At 38.6% G+C, this 25,328-nt stretch overlaps 1 protein-coding gene across 1 annotated transcript in view; it reads right to left on the reverse strand.

The window, feature by feature from the left end:
* Positions 1-208: 208 nt before the first annotated feature.
* The window catches only part of Znf804b (zinc finger protein 804B), a 464,439-nt gene continuing 439,319 nt past the window's right edge, over positions 209-25,328 (reverse strand). Inside the window, exons 3-4 of the mRNA XM_038315550.1 lie at positions 13,297-13,427; positions 209-3,860 (exon numbers count right to left, since the gene is read on the reverse strand). Of these exons, the coding sequence (XP_038171478.1) occupies positions 209-3,860; positions 13,297-13,427 (3,783 nt within the window). The remainder of the gene's footprint in view (positions 3,861-13,296; positions 13,428-25,328) is intronic.

The following is a 25,328-nucleotide window of genomic DNA, read 5'->3' on the forward strand; positions in this document are numbered from 1 at the left end:
TTAATTTGCTCTATTATTTTGCCAGCACAATTCCCTAGAGTGTTCCCATTTCTAGTATGATAATTCAGTTTATATTTATGTGTGAACTACATTTGAACTCGGCACCGTTATTTTAAATCTTATAATAATGGGAGACATGATATTAATACATTGCTTTGCAGGTAGTGACGATTGGCATTATTTATTCAGAGATGAACTGTAATAAGTATTAGTTCAAATGGACTGGCATATTTAAGGCCTCTTTCACACTATTTAACTGCTGCGTCTGGTTGGCACAAGCATGATGGTAAAGATCTTGCCCTTGCAGCACTGGTTGGATTAACGGGTTCAAATGGAAGAGAGAAGTTGTGGCTGGATTTAAATGAGGACCAAACAATGTGGGGATAAACGCTGCAGGAGGCAGAGCCTGAAATGCTATATGGGATGGGTGAAAGGGGGCAGCAGTGACTAAATGCAGGGGATGTCCTAGGAAAGTAGGGTGTGCAGGGATAATGGTCGGAGCCATGGTTGGAAATGGAAGAGGGCTGAAATGGGGTTGTGGGAGCGGGTGGAGATGAGCCACCGGGAGGGGGCTGCCGTGGGAGCTGATGGAAGCAGAAACAGCAAAGTGTTGTAGGAAGGTGTGGTGGATGGTAGTGATGGCTGTGTGCTGGTGGACTGGAACCGTCTGCACAGCTGAGGGCGGGGAGAAGGCAGTGGGCCCCGCGGCAGGCACCACCCGGAGATGCTTCTGCAGGAGCTGTTTCTGCATATGCTGCTGGGCCTGTAGCTGGAGGAGCTTGTATTTGTCGATTTCATCAGGAGAAAATGTTATGGGCTGATGAACTAAAGGTGGGGAGAGAGACTTGGGAGACCTTTCCAATTCATCTTCCACTTTTTCATGCTTCTGCATAGTTCTGTCATAGTAAGCGTTTATATTCCCCTCTACATGATTCATAGACACACTTACATCTTGTAAGTCTAGATTTATCTGGTCCTCTTTGGTCTCTGTTGAGTCAGACACACCAGTATATCTATTAGATGGAAAAGCACCAAGGAAATGATTTGGTACTGAGTCACAGCTTTGAAGAAAAGGCTGGACTTCATTAATTGAAGATTTAGATTGCTCTTTCGTTGTCTGGTTCTTTTTTCTGCTTGGAGACTGGGAGTCCGTTACTGCGTGATTTATGCCTTTGGAGAGATTGTTATCACATTGAGCATCTGTGAATACAGTAAAATTATTTTTTTGTGAGCTTCTGATTGTGTCTTTGTCAGAAGTCCTATAAATTATACTGTCTTTATCGTTTCTCCTTTTGCCCAGTTGTCTCTTTTCTGAAAAAGGCAATGCTGTTCTGTTGCAGCTTGGTGGTCCAGGTTGAACTGTGGGTTGGATCTGTGAATGAGTCTCTGATTCTTTCAAACAACTGTTTGAAGACACCTCAAACTTAGTTGCTTGCTCCTGACACTTCTTGGCTTTTATTCTTTCTAAAAGACACTTTGCTGCCACGGAAGGCCCTTCTCCATCCAAAACGTTTGACTGTGTGGTTTCTGAAGGGCTACCTCCACATCTCCTAAGAAGGTAGTTGAGGGTGCTCCGGTTGCATTGCCTGCACTTGACTTTTCCCACATCACTAATGTGAAGGCTGGTCAAAGACTTTTGACTTCTCTTGTGTTTGTTGAAGCAGTAAGCTCTCTGTCTCAAATACGAGCCTGATTTGCTGTGCTGAGATCCCGGGCCATTTAAGGGTTTTTCACTGTTTCTATCAAGTGAAACCTGTGAACCGGCATCACAATTGAAAACTCTTGTGGGTTTCGACCCTACAAATTGTTGATTTTTACCCAGTTTACATCTTTCTCTGCAGTGACAGTTGCTGCATTTCGACTGTTTTTTAGGTTTAAATGAGTCCCATAGTTTACCACTCCTGCCTCTCTGGGTTTCTAGCTGAGGACAGCTACTGCTTATCGGGACACCAGACAAGCAGAAGCAATTGAGCTTTCGGTGTTTCCGCATGTGTCTTTCAACTGAGTCACATTCTGCTTTGCAGACGTAGAGCCAATGACCGCGGCCACTGCCGTGGGACCGATGACTTGAGCACATGCTTCTCCAGCTGGCCACGTTTCTGGGAGATTCATCCCGAGGTCTGGGATGGTTACTCAGAGGTGGCTTTGGAGAAAATCTGTCATAGCTTTGTTTTCCACTCGTAGAAGCTTTGTTGCCCAGGTCGATGCTGCAGCTGTTTAAACTCGCACTGCTATTCTTCTCATGCTCACTGTGGTTCTCTGATGTACCGGGACTAAAACTCCAAGTAAACTGGTTTTGTCCTTCAACCTCTGAATGTGGAGTGCAGGGATTCCTCCTGTGTGTTTTAGCCCTAGAGATGGAAGGTGAGCGTGAAGGCTTGTCCTGAGCATTGTTTAGAACCGCCCTTTTGTAGCTCTGCCCGGGGACATTTGAAGGTCCCCTGAATTCAGTATCATCAGCATTATCCTTTCTCATGCCATCTTTTAGGGACAGATGAAGGTAGGCGGGCACTTCAGGACTTTTCATAGGCAAGTCTCTCAGACTATCATGTTCGCTCATACTAGAATCAGAATCATTGTAGTACCGATTGTATTTTCTCTGGAACTTCTCCCAGTCTGGGTTAGCTATCATCATCTTTGGCTTCGGAGATTGATTATCGTGGGTCAATTCTTGCTGTTCTTTCATTAAACCTGAGACTCGACTCTCTGTTTTTCGCTTCATTTCCAAAGGCCCCTTCTCCAATTCTTGTTTTACGTTCTCGGAATTATGCTCATCCTTCGTGTTGCGAGAAAGTTTAAAGTCAAAATATAGCGGATTGCAGCCGTAAGATATACAAGGCTCCGTTCTGGTAAAGAACAGGAGCTCCGTAGGCCACTGGAGAGTGGTAAGGCCATCCCTGCTCTGTACATGGAGGAAAGGCAATGGTTTGGACTTCAGATCATGTGGACAGCCTTCTCTGCAAAGTCTCTGCACATTGTTGCTAACTCTGTCTGCTTCATCTGAAGCCTTTGCTCTGGCTTCCAATCTAGAGATAGGATTCAGATGTGCTCTGCTCTTTTGTTCCCTTGGCCCTGAAGGTGAGAACTCACCCATATTTTCGCACCAATGGTTATCACTGTGTTTGCGAGCATGTAGTTGACCGGAGGATTCATTTGCTTGTCGTGGGTGATTAACACAGTTTTCTGAAGTATCCTTCAATGCATTCCTAACTTCTTTCTCTCTGCTGGAAAGAGTAAAATTCCTGTCTGAAAGATGGAGGTTAGACCTAGAGAAAGAAGCATGCATGCCTGGTGAATCTTTCAGTATCTCATGAAGAGATTCATTTTTGTTTTGTGACATTTTAGAATTCATTGAGAAGGTGTTGTTTAGCACGCCCTCCAGATGCCTTGGTGAGATGACGCCTTCTTCCTTAGTAAGGTGTGAATCGTCATTTGCAAACCTGCAACACATGCATTCCTCTACTGTTTGTTTGACTTTATAGGTGGGTGACTTGTTACAATCATGCGTGTCTTCTGTGTTCTCACTGAAAACCGAGGCTGAGGATTCTAATTTTAGATAAGCTTTTTTTGAAAATGAAAAGGAAACTCCGGTCCTGTGATTTGCACTGCCGAGATCAGAAGACGTTTGTGTTATCCTATTTCCAAACAGGCACCGCCTGTCGGCTTGCAGCTGTTGTCGGGTAGACGCAGCAAATCGCTGCTTCTCCACGGTGCTTCTGGGGAGGGTCTTTCCCTTGAGGAGGACGGTGCTCTTCATGCAGGAGACCTTTCTGCCATTCTTAACAGGAAAAATTCCCTGCTGGAGCTGCTTTTCCATGGCTATCCTGGGGGCTTTGTATGCCGGTCCATTTCCAGAAACACTGTAAATAAAGTAAATATGTAAATGAGTAGGACATTAGCATTGGAATCAAATCTATATGCAAACAACATTCCATAGTAGTTCTACAGCAGGTTGTTTTAATATTTATTGGTGAACATAATTTTCTACAAAATCACCATTTTATCATTACATACAAGTCAGTATTACTGCTATATAGTTACACTGAAATGCTCTGTTTAATTCTGTTATTTAGAAATGTAAAAAGCAATAACAGGTAACTATCTTATATGAAAGCTTCAAAGCAAAATGAAATAAGAGCATTTACATCACCATAGAGTCTGTAGAACCTATGATCTTTGGAAATGGAGTTTTAACATGTTTCATAGCTTTCTAACCAGTACCTTCACATTTGGTAAGAAATTGAAATCTGCACAGTGGAAAAAGAGTTTTAATTTGGTTTTTCAGCATCGTTAGCATTCAACGTTGAACCCTTCAACATCAAAGGTCTTTCCGGTTCACTTCTGCTGAAGCTTCCCTCATTACTTTTGTCAGCAGCGAGAGAGCACAGCAGCAGGCAGCGGTGTGTTCAGGCAGGCTCGGCATTCCCAGGGCCATTCCCAGGGGATTTTGCCATAATGTCTCTTGCTTCTTCCTCACCACAACAACTTTATGCCAATTGTGTATTCTTTGTCTTTTGAGGTTTTCCAAGATTGTTGATTTAGCTGAGGTTCATTAGTGATTCAAAAAGAAAGCAGAAAAAAAATTACCATACAGACAGGAACTTTTAAGTTAAAATTAGTGTTTTCATACTTTTCTCAGTTACCTCTTTCCTTGAGTGATGCTGATGCTGACCGAGGAAAAGCCACGCTACTGCATCACTTCTTCAGAAGCTTATTTGAAATGCCATTCGGCTGCTAGTTCTTTGTCCACGTGCCCAGACCAACATCTATCCTGTTTTCTATCTTAGACTTTCATTGTTACGCATTTGCTTCTTGACTATAAAATATTAAAACATATGTCCCTAAAACACATCACTTAAATTTTTTTTTTTTTTTTTTTTTTTGGTTTTTCGAGACAGAGTTTCTCTGTGGCTTTGGTGCCTGTCCTGGAACTAGCTCTTGTAGACCAGGCTGGTCTCGAACTCACAGAGATCCGCCTGCCTCTGCCTCCCGAGTGCTGGGATTAAAGGCGCGCGCCACCACCGCCCGGCTTAAATTTTGAAGTATTAATTGTCCTTCAGTTTTCAATGCTTAGCATCACCCACCCGCACAAAAGTGCAGCTCTCAGACCTCCTCACAGAATCTTCCTTTCGCAGCAGATGGAGACTATCACAGAAATCCACACCTGGTCCAAATTTAGAAAATAAGTGAGTATGGGTTACCAGACTCACCTTGGTACACCTATAGTTCAACACCTACACTCAAGGAAAACCACAGAGGCAGGAGTATAGATGGCAAGAGCCAGAGGATCAGAGAGCTGGCTGTGGGATACTGTTGAAGGTTACTTGTTCGTTTCCGGCTGCTCAGCCCCAAAATAACCACACAGACACTGTATTAATTGCAATACTGTTCAGCCAATAGCCTAAGTGTATTTCTGGCTAACTCATATCCTAAACTAATCCATCTCCAGTAACGTGGATATCGCCACGTGGGGTAAAGTTCCGTCCAGTGTCTGTCTCCAGCAGGGGCTACATGGCTTCTCCTGATTCTCCCTTCTTGCTCCCAGCATTCAGTTTAGTTTCCCCTGCCTAACTTTACTCTATCCTATCACAGGCCAAGGAAGATTTTTTATTCATTAACCAGTCATCTTCACAGCACACAGAGGGGAATCCCACATCACCTCCCTTTCTGTTTAAGTAAAAAGAAAGGTTTTAACTTTAGCATAGTAAAATTACATATAACAAGATAGGTATCAGGCAAGAGTTATAGTTACAATATTTATATCTACTTTATCTTTAATTATAACTAAGGAAATTGTAATTATAACTATCTACTCTTCAACTCCATCAAAGACTCCAGAAGTATATAATATTACCTAAATAAATAGGAAGTGCATTGTAAGCAAGTGCCAAAACTCTAGAATTGGCAGAGACATCTTGCTGCCTGGACAATCACCCAAAGTTCTTCTGTACTGTAAGGGCATCCATCTTCAGCCTACAGGCCCATAGTGTCTGGCAGACTTTTCCACGAAGCAGGGATTTTTAAAGACAGTTCTGCCTATATTAGCAATGTCAGTCACTTTCTTCTGTGTCCTGCAGAATGTCTCACAGACTCCTTCATGAATGACTATCTCACCTTCTTTAGGCAACTTCAGCAGTCATCTCTCCATGGTTCCTGCATGTCCAGCTCACACAGCATAACATCAGGTAGTCCAGGCAAGAGCAGTTTCTTGTTCAAATGGCTAGTAAACTCCATAAGAAGTCTCTTCAATGCCCGTCTTCCTCTTGAAGTTATTGGTGTTTCCAGGAGCAGATGTGTCTTGTTATTAAAACATTTTAAAAACCATATTCTGAAGGTCTCTGAAAGATTTGAAGTTTCTGAAAGATTTGAGGAATACCTATCTAACTGAAATATATCTCTATATTTCTAGAAAACCTGTCTATAAACTTGATTATTATAGATGACTATCTATTAACCTATATTTCTTAATTTTTAGATGAGCTACACAAACATAATATCTTAATCAAGATCAGAAACATAGAAACATATATATATATAAACATATATATATATATAAACATAGAAACATATTTTATATATATATATATATAATTGAGCTTAAATTTGTATCAACAAACCAAGATCCATATGAATGCAAATCTCTATAGCACATTCCTTTTAAAATGTAAACAAAGTATTATAAACAATCATTTAGGGAATTTGTTGTTCTCTCCAAACTGCTTCCTGCTTTTTGCTGAGTGAAGAAATTTTTGCAGAGGTGTTCACAATAATCTTTCAGGGTTTTGGTCCATCAAACTACTATAGCCTAGAATGAATCCACAGGTTCTCATCCTCTGTGGAAACAAAGGAAGAACCTCTTTTCAAAAGCAACATATCCTTACATCCAAATTTTGAAGACAAATACCTTTAAGGTATATATGTTGGTTATTTAGCTCCTTCACAGTCAAAAAGTTCAAAGAAAACACATTAATATACACAATCCAGACTCTCTGTGTATATTCCATCTTTACGTGGCTTATTTTTCTTACTCTATTACTTTTTCTACAAGTTTAATATTTATTATCTTTACTCCTTTAATCTATGACTGTCTGTACTCTTATATTACATTTACTGTCTCTTTACCCCTTTTCTTCTATTTCCCAAGCCTATGTACATTTTTAAAACACACTGTGTCTCATTTAGAGGCCTTTTATGTCTGAATCTGTCCTCTTTGTGTATCTGTAATCCATTTCTGACCAGGATGGCTTCTTAAAATGCTAAGTCCTTCTTAAAAACCTAAGAGGCAGCATTGCTAGGGCAAACAAGGCCCTGCCTGCTTGCTCTGCCCCGTCTAGCATGACAGAGCTATTTACTGCCTCTGAGAGCCATGTACATTGCTCCATTTTTAGACACACAGCAGGTCTATGCTGCCACTAAGCAAGATTTATCACTCTGCTCACAGAACCCATTTCAATGACACATAGCCGGATCTCCCGAAAGAGCCAGAGTTCCAGGAAGCCACCTTCTTAAAACCACCGGGTTGTTTTTCTGCTACTGCAGAATCAAGAAAACCCCTCTTAAAAGAACTGCAGCATTAAGCCCTGCTTACTCTGTTTTTTGTTTTGTTTTGTTGTTTTTTGTGCCTAGAATTTCTTTCCAAACTCAGGTTTTAAGTGGATTTTACTTGGCCTTGTTGGTGCCAATTTGTTGTACAAAATGTTGGCCTTCTACAATAGGATACTGTGCTCTAGAAATGATAGAGAAACTGTTTCCAACAAATCTCAAGAATATGGCTGCACAAATAAGCCCTATATAATGACAGCAGTTTACATGTCAACATGAATGAGGAAACTGGACAAGTCTCTACCTTAGATAAAATGATACAGGCCATCAGTGACTTCTGAAAAGGGAGAATCTGTTTTCTGAAAGGAAAACTCCCCTGACGTGTTATCCATCCTGAGTCATCAGTCTTAAACGTAAGTATTCTTAATGTACTCAGCATACATACTGGTACTCTACTGCCTGTCATCTTTTGCTTTAGTTGAAAGATAATTTTTGGTATTCAAAGTTTACTTTACTAACATTATTTTGTTTTTATAGTATTATAACCTGTTATTTTCTACACTCTTATAATTTTCAGTTACAAACAATAATTTTAGCCATTATTTATTTCACAATTCTTTGACATTGTCTATTCTCATGAATGGCTGGATAAAGTATATTCCATTATTGTCTGGAAATAAAATTAAGGAATTTTATTAAACAGTGGCTTTTCTTTAAATTTTTTTTATGGAACTACTTTCCACCCCTGACACAATAATACCCTTGTTTTGATAACATCATCACACTTTTCCAAATGGTGTATGTAATATTTTTAGTAGGGAGAAGTATGAAACACAACATGTGGGCTATGGAATTTTATTCCAACCCAAAGAAAAAGTCCAAAGGGGTTTGTTGAAGTTTTATTGCAACCTGGACACAGAAGGACAAAGAACGACATTGTGACTGAATTTTTTCTTGGCGACAAATAGATGGCTCTCTATATTTGTGCTATTTTTTTGATTAAGCAGTATCTATGTTATCTAATTGATAAGTTTGCTTCTTCTGGAAAAGCAGTCAATTTTCTGTCGCTGGTGTTATGCTCAACAGAAGGTATTCAAATGCTAATGGGAGAATATTAGCATTTCTTCTTCCAGATTTCAATAAAATATGGATATTTTAGTATTTTTACATTTAGTTTAATTTCCATTTAATTTTAAAATAAAAATTCAGTTAGTTGTTTGAGTATGTGAGTAGAAGTATGTGGGTAGGTAGACCATGGTGCACATGAGGACATCAAATAGATATGTGCATATGATGTGAAATAGTTGCTGTAACAAAACTCATTTACACATTTACCAGAACACCTAATTAACTGTGTGTATATGTATGTGTGTGCAAAAAACAACTTAAGATTCTCCATCTTAGCAAATTTCAAGTAAAGACTACAATTATTGCTAAGTATAGTCTTTAGTCTCTATGTTAGATTTCAAAATTTCTATGAATGTGTGTTGGCTTCTCACTTCCCTATCTTCTCATCCCTAGCAAGGAATGCTCCTATTTCTATAATTTTTCATAGTTAAAACATTTGTCCTTTGTGATTTCATCTTTGAAACTATCTTTAGTTTCAGTGATTTTAAAATAATGACTTATTTTTAATACCTAGTATTTGTAATACCTAATTGTTTAACACTTACTATTGTATTGTTAATCCCAATATTGTCCCCACTTTCTAAAGTAACATTATAAATATATGATTTGCTTCATGGGGGAAAGTATATTTTGCAAACTGAAAAAGGTATGTACCAATCATAATGATATTTTTTGTTATATAATGTTTCTTATATGGAAACTTTTGTTTTCAGAATCAATATCACTAACATTTTTTTCAAATGCTGCAAAAACACCCTTAATGTTGTACTGTATTGAGATTATTAATTTTTACACTTAATTAATTTACACTCAAAAAGTGAGTGCCTCCAAGTGCAATAGATGGTTTCACTGGACACTCAGGTTGAATGAAGGTATCCAGGAAAAAATCAAATCTGGCTGCCCTGTATAAAACTCATAGCCAGTTTTCAGTCAATATATGTTTATATGTTGTGTTGGATTCAAGTGTTCTCAATACTGATAATTCATCTTTCTTTTCTGAATGAATTATAATGTTATTTGGATTGTTCTACACAGACAGCATCAGTTGCTACAGGGTTAATTGTAAGATGCTGGAAGCCAGAAGCTAGTAAATATGGCAAGACAGGCACAGAAAGAAACACAAAATACTCATGAAAGGCCTTCACAGCAGGGCCAGAATTGCTAGGCTTTTCAGCAAATGTGAATAAGACTGGTGGACCAAAGGCACATTATTCAGAAAAGGGGCCATGGTATGTTTGTCATTTTGTATCATATATCACTCCTGCTGCAACAAAGACAACTTATAACTCTAAGTGACTTCTCTGAAGCCATGAAGCTGTTTAAGAAAATAGAGCAGTTTGGAAGTAATGGAAAGGAAAAAATAATCATGATTTGAAATTCTGTTTTCCAATAGGACACATTATGGTCTATAGAGTGGTTACACTTGAGTGTGTTTGGAACATAAGGTTTCCTGACAGATACCCTATTTTTTATGTTTAAAACAATCTTATTTTACATACCAATCTCCTTTCCCTCTTGTCCCTCCACACCTACCACTCTCTTTTCACCCCATGCCCCCATCCACTCCTCAGAGAGGGTTAGGTGTCCCATGGAGAGTCAACATCTGTCTGTCACATCACTAGAGACAGGACCAAGGCCTTCCCCAAGTATCTAGGAAATGGGCTTCAAGGAGCCAGTTCACGAACTAGGGATAAATACTAATTCCACAGACAGTGGCCCCACAAACTGTCCAAGCCACACAACTGTCACCCACAATCAGAGGGCCTAGTTCTGTCTTATACAGGTTCCTCATCTGTCAGTTTGGAGTCAATGAGTTCCCACTTGCTCGAGTCAGCTGGTTTTGTGCATTTCCCATCATGATCTTGGTTCCTTTGCTCATAATGTTGCTCCTCCCTCTCTATAACTGGATTTCAGGATTTGGCTCAGTGTTTAGCTATGGATCTTTAAATCTACTTCCATTAGTTACTGGACGAAGGTTCTATGATGACAATTAAGATAGTCATCAAGCAGATTACAGGGGAAGGGCAGTTAAGGTACCCTCTCCACTGTTGCTTAGATTCTTAACTAGGGTCATCCTTGTTGATTCCTGGGAATTTCCCTGGTGCCTGGTTTCTTGCTAATCCCCTAATGGCTCCCTCTAACAAGGTATTTCTTTCCTTTTCCTCCCTTTCTGTTCTTCAGCCAACTTGACCTTTCTGATCCCTCATGTTCTCCTCCCCATTCCCTTTGTCCCCTTCCCACTCCCCTACCACTCTTACCCCCTCCACCATGCTACCCATTATTAAGGAGATCTTGTTTACTTTCCCTATCCTGGCGGATCCATGTATGTCTCTCCTAGGGTCCTTCTTGTTTCCCTTCTTCTTTGGGGTTGTGGACTGTTGGTTGGTTATCCTTTGCTTTTTGTCTAATGTCCACTTATGAATGAGTACATACTGTGTTTGACTTTCTGTGGTCTGGATTACCTCACTGTTCAGTTCCATCTATTTGCCTGCAAATTTCAAGTTGAAATTGTTTTTTACCGCTGAGTAGTACTCCACTATGTGACTGTACCACTACCACTGGCACCAAGATTCCTCTGATCCTTTCTGATTCTTTGCACTGGGGGCAGGGATGTAGATGTATAGTTACTGTCACCATGATGCTTGGAGGGTAACTCAGATGTGCTGCTGAACAAGGCAAAACTGGTCTGGCCTGTGAAGAACAGTTCTGTGGATTTCTTTCTTTCACATGTACTGTTATTTGATTTACTGTTTCCTATACTAATCATACAGTAACTGAAATGGGATTTGGATGTTTTCCTGTATGCTACACTAATGAACATAGGACGTTGTCTTCTAAGCCTGTGCCAGCAGGTCTGATTGGTCTAATAAAGAGCTGAATGGCCAATAATGAATAAAGAGAAAGAATAGGTGGGTGTGGCAGTCAGAGTGAATAAATAGAAAGAAAAAAAAGAAGAGGGAATGAGAAAGAGAGGAGAAGAGGACTCCAGGGTCCAGCTACCCAGCCAGACACAGAATGAAAAGGAAAGAAAAGATATATGAAAATAGCGAAAGATAAAATCCCAGAGGCAAAAGTTAAAGAAAAGCTGGCAAGAAATAAGCCAAGCTAAGACTAAGCATTTAAAAGTAATAAAAAGCCTGTGTGTGTGTGTGTGTGTGTGTGTGTGTGTGTGTGTGTATAGTAGCTGGGTGGTAGGTTCCCCAAAAAGGTTAAGTGTAAAGAGAGTGAAAACAACCAAAACTATTTTGGTGTTCCAAAGAGGGGCTAGAGTAAAAACAAAGAAAAACAAAAACAAAACAGAAATCTACACTGTATATAAGTAAATATTGGTTACTTGTCATCATATTTTCCAATGACCACATCTGAAGTGTAATATTTTATGGTAATGTAACTAAACTATTTACTCTTGTTATTTTATATTGCATTCCATTTAAATAACAAAAAATTAAATTCTGACAGCTATAAATTTGTAATTCACCAGGTTGCTGTCAACCGTATTAATTAGTTATATTATTATTATCCGTTATGATTCATATTAGCACAATTCACAATCTGCAAAGTTAATTGCATCCCGGTAACAACTTTGAATCATTCAGTGACTGCAAGCTTTTCTAAGACTGTCAATTTTCAGCTACAAGTATGTATTAGTGTAATGCTTGTTATGGTATAATTATCAATTAAAATGGCACTGTGCAGTAAATTTAACCACATTAATTATATTTTGTTTCTCTGCCAGACAATGTTAGTGTCTTTTATTCCACAATCAAGTGTGAACAAGGGAATATACAGGACGTGTATTTTCCACCCCAAAGGTGCATTGCTATTTATAGTTTTAAAAACTGTCATTGTGGCTGCCTGAAGCAGAACAGTGTTTGCCAGACAAGGTGTCAAAGTTAAATACATGAATACACAGCAGTTGGAACTGCACACAGAATCCTTGCACAAGATCAAGCCAGCCATATTCCCAACTTAGATTGGGGAGGAACTCTTGAGGAGCTAATAACAGTTGCTGGTTGCTGGGGTAGGAAGAGTCAGTTTACTTCAAGGATGTGGGTCCTATGAAAACATCCATCTTTGTTCCAGTAGATTAAAAAAATGGTCCCACACACATGTACACAGGCAGCCCCAGATAGTAAGTATTTAAATATAAATGTATATGTGTGTATAGAGGGAACACACAAAGATAGTAAGGAAAGGTGGTAGGGGTCAGAAGACTTGGAGGGGAGGGGATGGAGGTTGCATTGGATTCAACATTTTATACTATAAACATATATGCATGTATGAATTTTATATAAAATATTTTAAACGTTATTATTATAAAACTTAAATTACTGAGAAATTATGTAAGAACAGTCAAGCTGGAACAGATGACAGTTTACAGAATTGGTTCTTGGATCACTTCTATAAACAGTTAAAAGAAATTAACAGCACTGGCAAGAAAAAAAATCAAATGACAAAATTAATAATTCACAAAACATCACCTATTAAAAATTTGCCTTCAGGCATATTTGTTGATAAATGTTAACTTTATATTGTTACAGAGGACCAGTCATTACTGAGTCATTACGGAGATTTTCCAGGAGCTGGGAGAAGCATTATGGACCATCAGGCTCCTCTGCCTCTTACCATTCAGATTGCTGCCTCATCTCAGCCAACTGATGGAGTCGCTTAAGGGCTTTCTCCTGTTTCTTCTCATCTTTCCATGACTTGGAAGCTACATTCCGAGCGAATTCTCGTTGCTTTAATTCTTTCAATCTCTATATAAAAAAGAAAACAGGACGGATATGATGGTTAAGAAAAACACGCTTTTCTGTCTACAAGAGTCTTCATTAAACATGATCCGGAATGTAAAGGTGTCTTTTGGGATATGGGGAGTAAAAGCATTTTTTCTCTGAGAAAGATTTAGTAGATAAATGCAGTTGTCAGCTAGGTTGTTCTTCAAAGCTTGTCAAAGTCAACCTCAGAGTGTGACGCAAAGCTGGGACCCAGTCCTGGGTGGAATCGCCCTGGACACACAGCTGACTCATTTGTGTTGGTGAGGAGTGAAAACCAAATTCATGTGCCATCATGCAAAAGGGAGACAAGGCCAGAGCTTAAATTTTCTTACTTAGTTCCTCCCTATGAAGATGATGATGATGATTAAACAGATTGTGGATTGAACTTCTCTCGGTAAACTGCTTTTATTGCGAAATGCTAGTTCTAGGTTTGATTTTAAACTCAGCTCTAGTTGGAGATAAAAACTAAATGCAGACAAGGATGCGAAGAAGTGGTCAGGAATTCAAACTCAGAGTAGTGCTTTGGCCTCTCTTCCTTTAAACTATCCTGAAACGATTAGTCTCTGAAACAACTGGTTTATACCCAGACTAGATGCGTCCTAATAACCTGTTTTGATCTCTTTTCTCAGAAGCTGCCACACAGCATACTTACTAATGCTGAATGAATTGAGAAACAGACACCACCAAATGAAGATCTTGAAACTTGGGGTTTAATGCAGAACTACCAGAAGATTAACCTCTCTGGAACCACACAAGGTGTTACATAGTCTAAAATCAGTGTCTGTTTTTACTTGTTCATGTAAGGTATAAAGATCCCCATAAGGTAAGAAAAAAAAATCTATATATTATCATTAATCTGGTAGCAGAGTATTTCCTACACATAAAGTAAAATCCAAAATCTCTAATGATCATTAACTTTGTTCACAAAAGGAATATTGTCATGGAAGACTGTGGGCAGGTTAACCATAGCTAAAGTGAGTCCCAAAGGACATAGACTAGCCTTTCTAAAGGAGAATACTTTATAAAAAATAAAAGGGGCATAGAACTGGCAACAGTCTCAGGGAAGAGAGCAGAGTTAATCTGAATTCAATTCTTGTTAATACTTTGTATATTTCTAAAAAACAGAAAAAAAAAGAAATAGAGCAAGGAAAGTAAAGGCCCCAACAACCAAAGTAAGCCTTTTTTTTTGTTTTCAGAAAGCAAAACAAAAACAACAAAACAGATCTGTAGTTTCCAAGTACATCAGGATGTGTCTAACGGATGAGATGATAGCCTTGGTGGGTCATAAGTAGAAAATCAGGTTTACAAGATCCCTGTATCTGATGTTATACTTCCTCAGACTCCGCATACTTTATATTCTAGGATTATAGTGAATACTTTCCTGATGAAAAAAAAAGCAAAATGTCAAACTAAATTAATTCATATATGCAATCAGATAAAATATACTTATGTGGTGTTTATGAGAAAAATAAAATAGTTGAAAGTAAAAGTAAGGTTCAATATTCCAGCAAGCAAAAAAGTTCTCAATATATTACATTTGTTTTTATTGTTTTCTAATAAAAATAGTCCATATTTATTTAATATTCGGTGTTACCAGCACATCCAACTTGTATACTTGGGGAAGCTGATTCATGTATTGATATTTGATCCTTCAAGATTTAACAGTATTTGAAACTTTGGTGTAGATTTGTTTCTTCCATTAGTCCCACAATTCTAGGATACTTCTATTTGTTAATTAGAGAAATTATCATGTTTTCATTAAGTCTAATCTTTCAATAAATAAATGCTATAAGTTTCTCTTATGAAGTACAATTATTTTCTTTTCCACAAAGAAAGATAATTAAACCAATATTACTTATAAGAAAATACTCAGTCTCTTAGTTTTAAATAGAACACAAACACACTTTTGAAGACCACAAGAACAATTCAGATAGTTCTTTTGTTGTGGAAGCTATAAAAGTGAATATTTTTGTAGGAACAAAGAACCTGAAAAGATGAATTTTGTATAACTCTAGCTAAATTTAGCTCAGCCAGTTGTGGGTGCTCAAGCTTACTCAGAGGAAAGCAGGGAGGGAAGGACGGACGGACAAACAGACAGAGGAGGAAAGAAGTAAACATTGAAGGAACTAAGAACTAGGTCCTACCACCCACCTAAGACCTTAAATCATTCAGGTTCTAAGAGAACTGAGAAAATTTATGTTGAATTGAGTAGAGAACTCAGGAAACTCTCTCAGCAGAGTAATTTGCTCTGTTGAGTACCATATTGGACTTGTCAAATACATGATAAAAACAAGGAATAAAAGAATAACTGATTTGAAGTTAATTACCTGAATGATAGGCAATTAAAAAACAAACAAACAAAAAAGAAGAGGGATAACTGAACTAAAGACCTTTTGAAAAAGGTCCTAAGAAAACACATTACTCTACAAGCTTCCTAAAATAAGTACAGATACATATTTTAAGAGTTTAAATGGAGTAACAAAGGAATGGGGCCTTTGCACAGGGCTCTCACTAGATACCACAGGCTAGAAAATAAATAGTCCAATGACAGTAATGGCTACTGTTTTGAGAGTTGTTGTGCAGCAGGACCCATATATTCCCACATATTAGTCTATTGCCATTGATCTGGGTTACCATCTAGAACGTGACAGAAAACCTCTAGTGCTAAAGATACCACAACTTGAATCATAGAATATAGAGAAATTAAGCTACTACTGACCTAGAAGGTTCATCCCTGCTGGCTTGCTTTCAAAGTTCTGAAAGATGCTATGAACACTACCAATAAGAATAAACATCCACCTTATCCTGCTGTCATATCCTTTAACTATGATGATAATTGGCATGGTAAGATATACCTACTTGTGCAAAGATGGGACAAATGTTATGAAAGTCAAAAAACACTTTCTGATTGAATTCATGATCAGCTTTACAAAATGGAATCTATATATAACATCCTGACGGAGGCCAAGAACTTTTGACTAAATAGATAGGCACTAGGAAGAATTTACCATTATTTTGCCAAATGGATATACTATTAAATTGCCTTGTAATGATTTGTTGCTATACCCATAGACTAGTTCACTTGTCAATCTTCCTCAAGGACTCTCCTTCTTGTAATAGATACTTATTAACACAGAGACCCACATTTGCTCAAGTTGCAGAAAGAAAGAATGGAACATTTATATCAGAACCCAATCTGCAAGGCTTAGGGATCATCACAGAGAGGAGAAGAAAGTATTATAATATCCAAAAGCAGTGGCTGATAACAACCAAATATGTTTTTTGGACATGACAAGGTAGTTGCAGATATGAATTCACAGAGGTTCTGATAGAATACCCAAGACCTAGACAATATTAAGTCAGATAAAATCCCAACATGGAGTTGTGAAGTAGGTATGAAATTCAAGCCCTAGCCTATTGGCATTGGTTGTTGCTGGGAAAGGGACAACCAGTTTGCCCATAGGCAGACTGTGCTATTATAGAAGGCATGAATCCTAAAAGAATTAGGAAATAAGAGATTGGATTTGATCACATTTTTTTATTAAAGAAGAAATTAAGTAGCGTGGACAGGAAGTTTGGGAATTGAGGTTAATATGTCTAAAACACATTTTATGAAATCTCAAAGAATTAATGAAATATTATGTTAAAAGATGCAATGAATTGTCTTTATATTTTCAGGGTAATATTAAAATAGATCTCTATGTCCAAAGAAAATACTTCTTTATAAATAGGTAAAATATAGAGATATTCAAACATGCAAAACTGAAAGAATCGGTATCATGAAGTAAGGATGTAGAGGATGTCAGAACCATTTACTCCAAAAAATTAACTACAGGAAAGTAACTTTATTATTTTTATATTATTATTATTATATTATTCTTGTTATGCTTTCTATTATTTACACCAATAAGCTTTGAGGTTTACAGAAAGTATATGAATAAAATGAGTAGCAGTGGCATTCAGTCTGGCAGAACAAAATGTCAATATACTGTTGAAATATTTCTTCCTTATGTATGAAGCAATATATTACCAATCAAAAGCAGACTTGTAAGTTAAAGAAATGCACTATAAATTATATAACAACTATTAAACTGCTAAAAATGTTTTTATGCAATTGACCAAAAAGGAGCTATAAAGGAATGGCTAAATTTATTTGATCCCAGAAAAGAAAGAAAAATAAGAAAAAAGAAAGAAAAAAAAAACCAAATGAAATAATTGCAAAGAAAATCACAAAATAACTGGAATTCAAATGTATCAACAGTCAATTAAGCAGTGTAAACAGCAAAATGAACAGGCATGGAGTATCACTAAAAGAGCGAGATCGTATAAACAACAGAACATTATTCATTTACAAAGAGAATGGCGTTTCATCTACATAGATGGAGAACAATGTGCAATGGGAAATAAGCCTGGCAAACAAAGGCAAAGTCTCTTCAATGTCACTCATACATAGAATATAAAATAGGGTCCTAGAAGTTGAGCAAAGAATGATGTTTAGCAGAGTCTGAGGAGAGTTGATGTGGTGGTTTGAATCAAAATGCCCTCCATAGGCTCATATATTTGAATTCTTAGTCATTAAGGAGTGGCACTACATGGAAGGATTAGTAGGTGTGTACTTATTGATGTATGTGTGTTCTTGTTAGAGGAAGTTTGTTACTGGGGGCGGGCTTTGAGATTTTAGAAGTTTGAACCAGGTCCAGTGACTCTCATTTATGGCCGCATGAGGATCTACATATAGAACTATCTGCTACTTCTTCAATGACATGTCTGCCTATATGCCATCATGCTCTGGACATGATTAAAATGGAGTAAACCTCTGAAACTGTAAGCCAGCCCCAATTAAATGTTTTTGTTGTAATAGTTGCTGTGCTCATGGGTGTATCTTTACAGCAATAAAACACCTGATGTCTTAGGTTTTCTATTGCTATGAAGAAAAACCATGACCATGGCAACTCATAAAAGAAAACATTTAACTGCTTATGGTTCAGAGGTTTAGTCCATTATCATCATGATGGGACATGAGCATTTAGGCAGTCATGGTGCCAGAGAATGAGCTGACAGTAATACATCTTAGGCTCCAAGAAACAGGAAGTACAGGACAACAGCAGGCTTTCCAGGGAATGCCCTAGTGAGGGCCCAGCATCGGTGGCACAGCAGAGGCCAGGGGCCTTAATCCCAACGAATGAGTCTTTGTGATGAACACCTTCATGTAAAATCTATAGATAAAGGGGTTTGTGACTCACTACACCGCACTGAAACTTCCATAATGAGATTCTACCTTTCTTTCTTTTTTTTGTCCCTTTCTTCTCTTAAATGGTATTTTGTTTTATTTTTGTTTGGGGGGGATAATGGGTGAGATCTGGAGACATGATATGGAGACACGAAGTGAAAGACACAAAGATTAAATAAAAAGAAAAAATTTTAAAAAGAATAACTCAAGCTTCCAAGAGGTGAGGGGAAAAAAATCCAGCTTCTAAGGGGAGGGGGAAAAAACAGGAAGTTAACTGAACTAGGCATAGCTTGAGCATAGAAGACCTCAAAGTCCACCCTAAATTGGCACATTCCCTTCAACAAAGCCACATTTAGGTCAAGAAGGCCACATCTAAATGGCCACTTTCTATAAACATAGGCCAATTACATTTGAACTACCACTTTTCTCTCCATAAGCTTGTGACTAGACCATAATTCAAAAAGCGTTTAGTTCAACTTCAAAACTTCCTATAGTCTATCACAGTCTCAACAATATTTTAAAGTCCAAAGTTTGACGTCTCTTCTGAGATCCATGTCATCTCTTAACTTCAATACCCTATGAAATCAAAATATATATAAAAAATAAAACCAGAAAATATACTTCCAACATATAATGACACAGGATAAACGTTACCATTTCAGAATATAGGGATGGGAGCACAGTGAGGAAATACTGGACCAAAGCAAGACTGAAAAACAGCTGGGCAAACTCCAAACTCTGCATCTCCATGTCTGATGTCAAAATGCTCTTCAGATCTCCAACTCCTTTCAACTTAGGTGATTGTAAAACAATTTCTCTCTTGAGCTGCTTTCACTCCGCGTTAGTAGTTCTCCTTGGCAGGTATTCCATGCCTCTGGCACGTCCAACATCTTGGGGCCTCTATGGCAATCCAGGCTTCAACTTCACAGCTTCACAGAATGGCTTCTCTATTAGGTCCACATTCAGGGACACCTCTAATTTATGCCTGGCCTCAGCAGTTTTCCCTAGTTTCTCCTTGACTCTAAATCCAGACCGAAGCTGCCAAGGTTTGCTGCTTTTGTATTAGAACATGGTCTCCCTGTTCAATTGCATCTTCACCAGCTTCCTGTTTTTGACATTACCCTCACTGCCTTAGGGTGGCCCTCCTGGAACTCGCTGTGTGAGATCAAACTGGCCTCAAACTCAGAGACCCACCAGGTTCTGCCTTCTGTGATTAAAGGCATGCACCACACCTGACTGTAAGCTTTTCTTTAATTCTTTTCACAACTTGGAAACTTGGCTGAGTGGGCTAAGCCTTGAGGTCAATACTCCCCTTATTCCATTTCTTAAGCTGTTTATCTCCTTAAATACAGGACTTCTTTCTACTTCTTGATGCTCCTTTTATCCTCAATTGTACATATTGTGTTTTTCCTTTCTCAGTTTTTTTTCCTTTTCATTATAATTATTTATTAAATGTAGCACTAATAACCATACAGAAGAATTTATACAAGGCTGTTTTGAGATTTCCTAAGCCAATGGGATTAATCCCAAACTCTTCAATTTAGACTTAGGCAAAGCTTTTGGACAAGGGTAAAAAGTAGCCACTTTCTTCACATTCTATCACATGGATGATCTCTAGGTAACATACTAAAATTCACCTCCTCTAAAATATCTTGAGTCAGGCCTCCACAGTTTGTCAAGGCACACTCCGCACCATGGTCTTCCCTGTTCCTACTAATATGGCCCATTAAGCAGTGCTTAAAGCATTCCATTGCTTTCCTAACCCCCGTTCCCACAAAACCCATGATCAGGCCTATCACAGCAATACCTTGCTTCCTGATACCAACTTCTGTCTTAGTCAGTGTAGTAGTTTGAATATAATTGACCCTAGGAGTGACACTATTAGGAGGTGTGGCTTTGTTGAACTAAATATAGCCTTGTTGGAGAAAGTATGCCACTATGCAGGCAGGCTTTGAGGTCTCTTTGAGGTATGCTTGCGCTACACCAAGTTTAGTTCAATTCCTGTTGCTTGCAGATCAAGATGTAAGACTCCCAGTTCTTTTTTCCAGCACTTTATCTGCCTGCACACCACCATGTCCTGCCATAATGATAATGGACTAAACCTCTGAACTGCAATTTCCCCAATTAAAGGGAAATTTATAAGAGTTGCCAGGGTCTTGGCATCTCCTCACAGCAATAGAAACCCTAAGACAGAAATTGGCCCCAGAGACGGGAGTATTGTTGTGATAAGCCTGGTCATGCTTTTGTTTGAGAATGTAGGCTATAGCTTAACACACTAGAATTGTGTTATGATATTCTCTTTCTTCCAGTATTTATCATCCTTATTCTTAACTGACAGTAAGCTCACAGGCATGCATTTTTTGTTATTGTTAGCCTTTTCTTTCTCTTTCTCTTTTTGTTTTTTGAGTGGCCATTGCATAGGGTTATTCGTGTGTATGTTTGCTCACCTATGTGTGCAGACATGTGCCTGTGTATGTTTATATGGGTATAGAGGCCAGATATTGGTTTGGTGTGTCTTTATCAATCACTCTCTACCTTATATATTGAGTCAGTGATTCATAATTAAACCTGAAGCTTGAGTTTTGTTAGTTTGACTAGTTAGCTTGTGTCCTATCTCTTCTTTCTAAATGATAGAGCATTGCACACAGACCAATAGAGACTACAACAACATACATGTACATATAGGAATATTAGCTCATGTCTTTTTGGGGGGTTTTAAATGTAAGATGCTTAGATATATATTTGCTCTTTGTTGACCCAAGTTCTGTGCTCTATAGCTTCCAAACAATGCATTAATGTGTGGACTCTAACCTGCCATTATCTTTGTATCCTAACACTTCTCCTAGCACTTTATGCCTATAAATTTCTCAGGCAAATGTATGGTTCAATAGTTAAAAAACTTGCTGTACAAACCTTGATGGCCTGAGTTTGATCCCTAGAACCTGAGAGTTGTTCTTTTACTTTATATGCATGCTCTGGAGTACTCATAAACATTCTCAGACACAAACCATTAATGTATACCTAACAGCAATAAAGAAAAATAGACTTTATAAAGACACACATAACAGTAATAAAAAAAAATATACTTTAAGGAAAGAAGTGTTGTTTCTCAGAACTTCATTTTTTCCAACCATGATGTAGATTGTATTTGGTATATATATATATATGAGGGGATTCTGTCTCCATTTGTTTCCAGACTTCTGTAGTGCTTTGCAATTACAACTTAAGCAGGAAAGGAGAGAAACATCTTTCTCAAGGCCCAAGCTCATCCATAATTGGAAGCTGATGCCTCTTGAAATTATACACAGCTCCCCATGTATGAGGGATCTACTGTGTTCTGAAACGGGAGAATATTTTTATGTCTCTGTGTCACAGTGATACCCATCATCACAAAACTTATTGACTGTTCATAGTGAATGAAGATGCTCACTTGCACGAAAGAGAAGAGTTTGGATAGTATAAGATCACCTCTATACTGATAAACTATTTCACATATAATCATACTGTAAGAGGAGCAACTTCACACATTTTGTCTCTCATTTATGTGTAAAACTGTGAAACCAGTCACCCCAGAGATTTGGAATTCCCCCAAGAACTGCACGATGGGAGAAGGAAAACACTGAAATCTGGTGCCAGTCAGAGAGAAACTGTTTCCTGCAAAGAGATTTCCATCAATTTTCAGAATGAAAACAAAGCCAGATGATGAGGGCAGGGGCACACCTTGATCTGATTCTTTAGCTACACACATTTTCATATTCTACTTAAAGCTTAACCTCCTGTCAGAACCAGGAAGATGGATTGAGGAGTCACTAGATTTTTTTTTTTTCCTTTCCTAAGTGAAACATTGAGTAAACTTCTTTGTTAGCGAAGCGCGGAGCTTGCGAATCCCGAGGTCCGAGTTCGAATCCCGATTCCTCTCATAGAGCGGCTTGGGCAGTCTGTCCCGATTCTGTCACAGAGCGGCCGTGTGCCATCTGTGTCCGGAGTGTGCCTGCCATTCCACGCCCTCTCGTGGCGTAAGAAAAAAAAAACTTCTTTGTTTACTTTTCACTACTTTCAGTACATAAAAAAAAAAAACCAACAGAAAATAACATGAGTCTAGAAAATTCTGCCTGACATCTTTGTTTTTCAGCACTGCCCCACCTCCCATCCAATTAGTTTAGCACCAAGTTCCTCGTGTCATCATGGTGTCACTGAGCAAACAATGGAGGAAGATGTTATCAGCACCAGAAGAAGGATGAACACAGGAAACGGGAGAAAGTCTGGTCTTTCTCTGAACTCTCATAAATGGAGTTAATGATGCTCAGAGACCAGGAATTAGATTCTCTTGTAGGCAGATAGGGAGAGGAACCATGGCTAGGTAGTAAAGGTGTTGAATCTCCAAGATGGCCAGGTTTTTTTTTTTTTTTTTTTTTTTTTTTTTTTTTTTTTTTTTTTTTTTTTTTTCTCAGTATCCTGACTTGAGACCAAAGCCTGGAAGCTTTTGTCTCCAACTGGTAGGACCCCTGCTGTTGGACCAGCTCAAGGATTTCCAGACAGGGCAGGTTCAGAGGACAGCATAGCACAGCTGCTGGTTAATTAACCTTCCTTTGCAATTGTCATCAAACTGACAAACCCTAAAAGAGAGAAGGAAAACTATTCAGAGGCTTTAAAGCCGGTGACCATCAAGAAGAGACTAGATGTTCAACTTTCTGAGTCTTTTTCATGTGACCACTGCATGTGTGTGTTTCTTCACCCTCAATAAGCACCTTTCTTCAACTGTCAATGCTCTCTGTTGCTACTACGTATTGCACTTCAGATATTTCCTGCCTTTTAACTATTTAATTGGAAGGGAAAAGGAACCCATCCCAAGACCCCTGGATCATATCGATACAAAACAGGGAGATATCTGATCTAAATTTTAGTGTTGCAATGTGTTGCTGAAAGGAAGGGATAGGATCCCGTGAATCTGAAATCCTGGGCTTTTGTCTTCTCTTTAAAGGGATTCTTTTCTTATTATGAAAGCCAATGCTCCACCTCAGAAATGAGTGTTGAAGGAGTTTTACCTGCTCCAGGACTTGAATTTCTCTCTTCCCATTCCCATGCTTGGGAGAGCTGATATTGGACAAGTCCTTGATTGGAGCACTGGAGCAGAGATCTAGACAGAGCTTTTCAGGAGATACTGGTGGATCCCAACCTGCAAATCAGCCCAGAGGAGGTAGAATGGGGCTACACACTGGAGCCTGTGTCTCTGCTTCCTTTGTTCATTAACAGCAGCCCACTCTTGATAGATTATGTTGCTTTGTGCTCAGTTATATCGAGTCTCTTCTATACCTGTTCCTAGGAAGCACTCACTGTCTGTTCTCCAACACCTTTCCTCAAACCAGACCCAAATTCCTACTCATTAAAAGCTCGTGGAAACTCGTGAACTTTGATCAAGAGCTGTGGAGCCTCTATGGGACCGAATTAGGCCCTTCACATGTGAGAGACGGTGGTAAAGCTTGGACGATCTGAGAGGCTCCTGGTAGTGGGAGCAGGATCTATCCCTGGGGCATCGTTGGAGCCCATTCCCTGTGGTGGGATGCCTTGGTTCAGGGTGGGAGGGGATTAGCCCTGCTCCAGTTAGGTGGGACAAACTTAGCCCTCACAAGTTGCAAGTAGATGTGGGGAAGGGTTGCAGGGGAGGTGAAGGGCAGCAGCAGGGATGGGGGGAGAGGAACTGTGGTTGGAATATAAAATGAAATTTTAAAAAGATCTAGATGGCCAATAATTGGGGAAGGGAGAATAGGCAGGGCTTCTGGACAGAGAAAGAAAGAGAAACTGGAAGAAAGAATCTATGTGCCTGATGTTACCAGTGGTCTCAGAGCAAGTAAGGTAAGTAGTACTAAGAAGAGGTAACCAAGTCATGTGGCAGAATATAGATTTAAAAATATGGGTTAATTAAGTTATAAGAGCTAGTTGGGAAAAAAATCTAAGCTAAGGCCAAGCTTTTATAATTAATAATATGTTCTCAAGTCATTATTGCAGGCTGGTGATCCAAAGCTTGCCACATTGGTTTATTAACATTAACAATGCGCTCTAAACTCCACAGGGTGTGGAACACCATAAAGGTTTAGAAAAGCATTCTCAGCTCAGGATGACCTTAGTTTCTAGCTTATCTTTGTCATTTGGGAGCTGAGATTCTTGGAAAGCTGCTTAGTTATTGCTAAACTTAATTTGCACATTTGACACTTAGTAATCCATCAGTATCTACCTGATATCATTTCAACTGAAAGAGATAAATCACTTAGCAAAGCACCCAACGTGTGGCAAATTCTGAGCGAGTTTGAATTATCACTATTAAATGAGGAATAATTACATTTGATGGAATTCTTAGAAGCAAGACGTGCGAGGAACTCTTTGTTAGTGCATAAAGGGTTCTGTTAAGTGTATTTGATTCTGATATGTTGAAACCGGTCTCCACAAGTGGCTTTCATCCAGACTAGTTTATAAGAGGGACACGTGAAGGGTAAAGAAGGACACCCGAGTTGCTGTTCATTTACCTGCCACATTTTAGATTCGAGCCAAGAATTTAACATGATCTATTGGTAATGCCATATACGAATGGGTCTCTCTCCTCTTGAATAATTTATATTTATTAGAAACTTTTATAATTTTTTTCAACTCCAAAATCA

The sequence above is a fragment of the Arvicola amphibius genome, chromosome 18 (genome assembly GCF_903992535.2).
Source record: "Arvicola amphibius chromosome 18, mArvAmp1.2, whole genome shotgun sequence".
NCBI lineage: Eukaryota > Metazoa > Chordata > Mammalia > Rodentia > Cricetidae > Arvicola > Arvicola amphibius.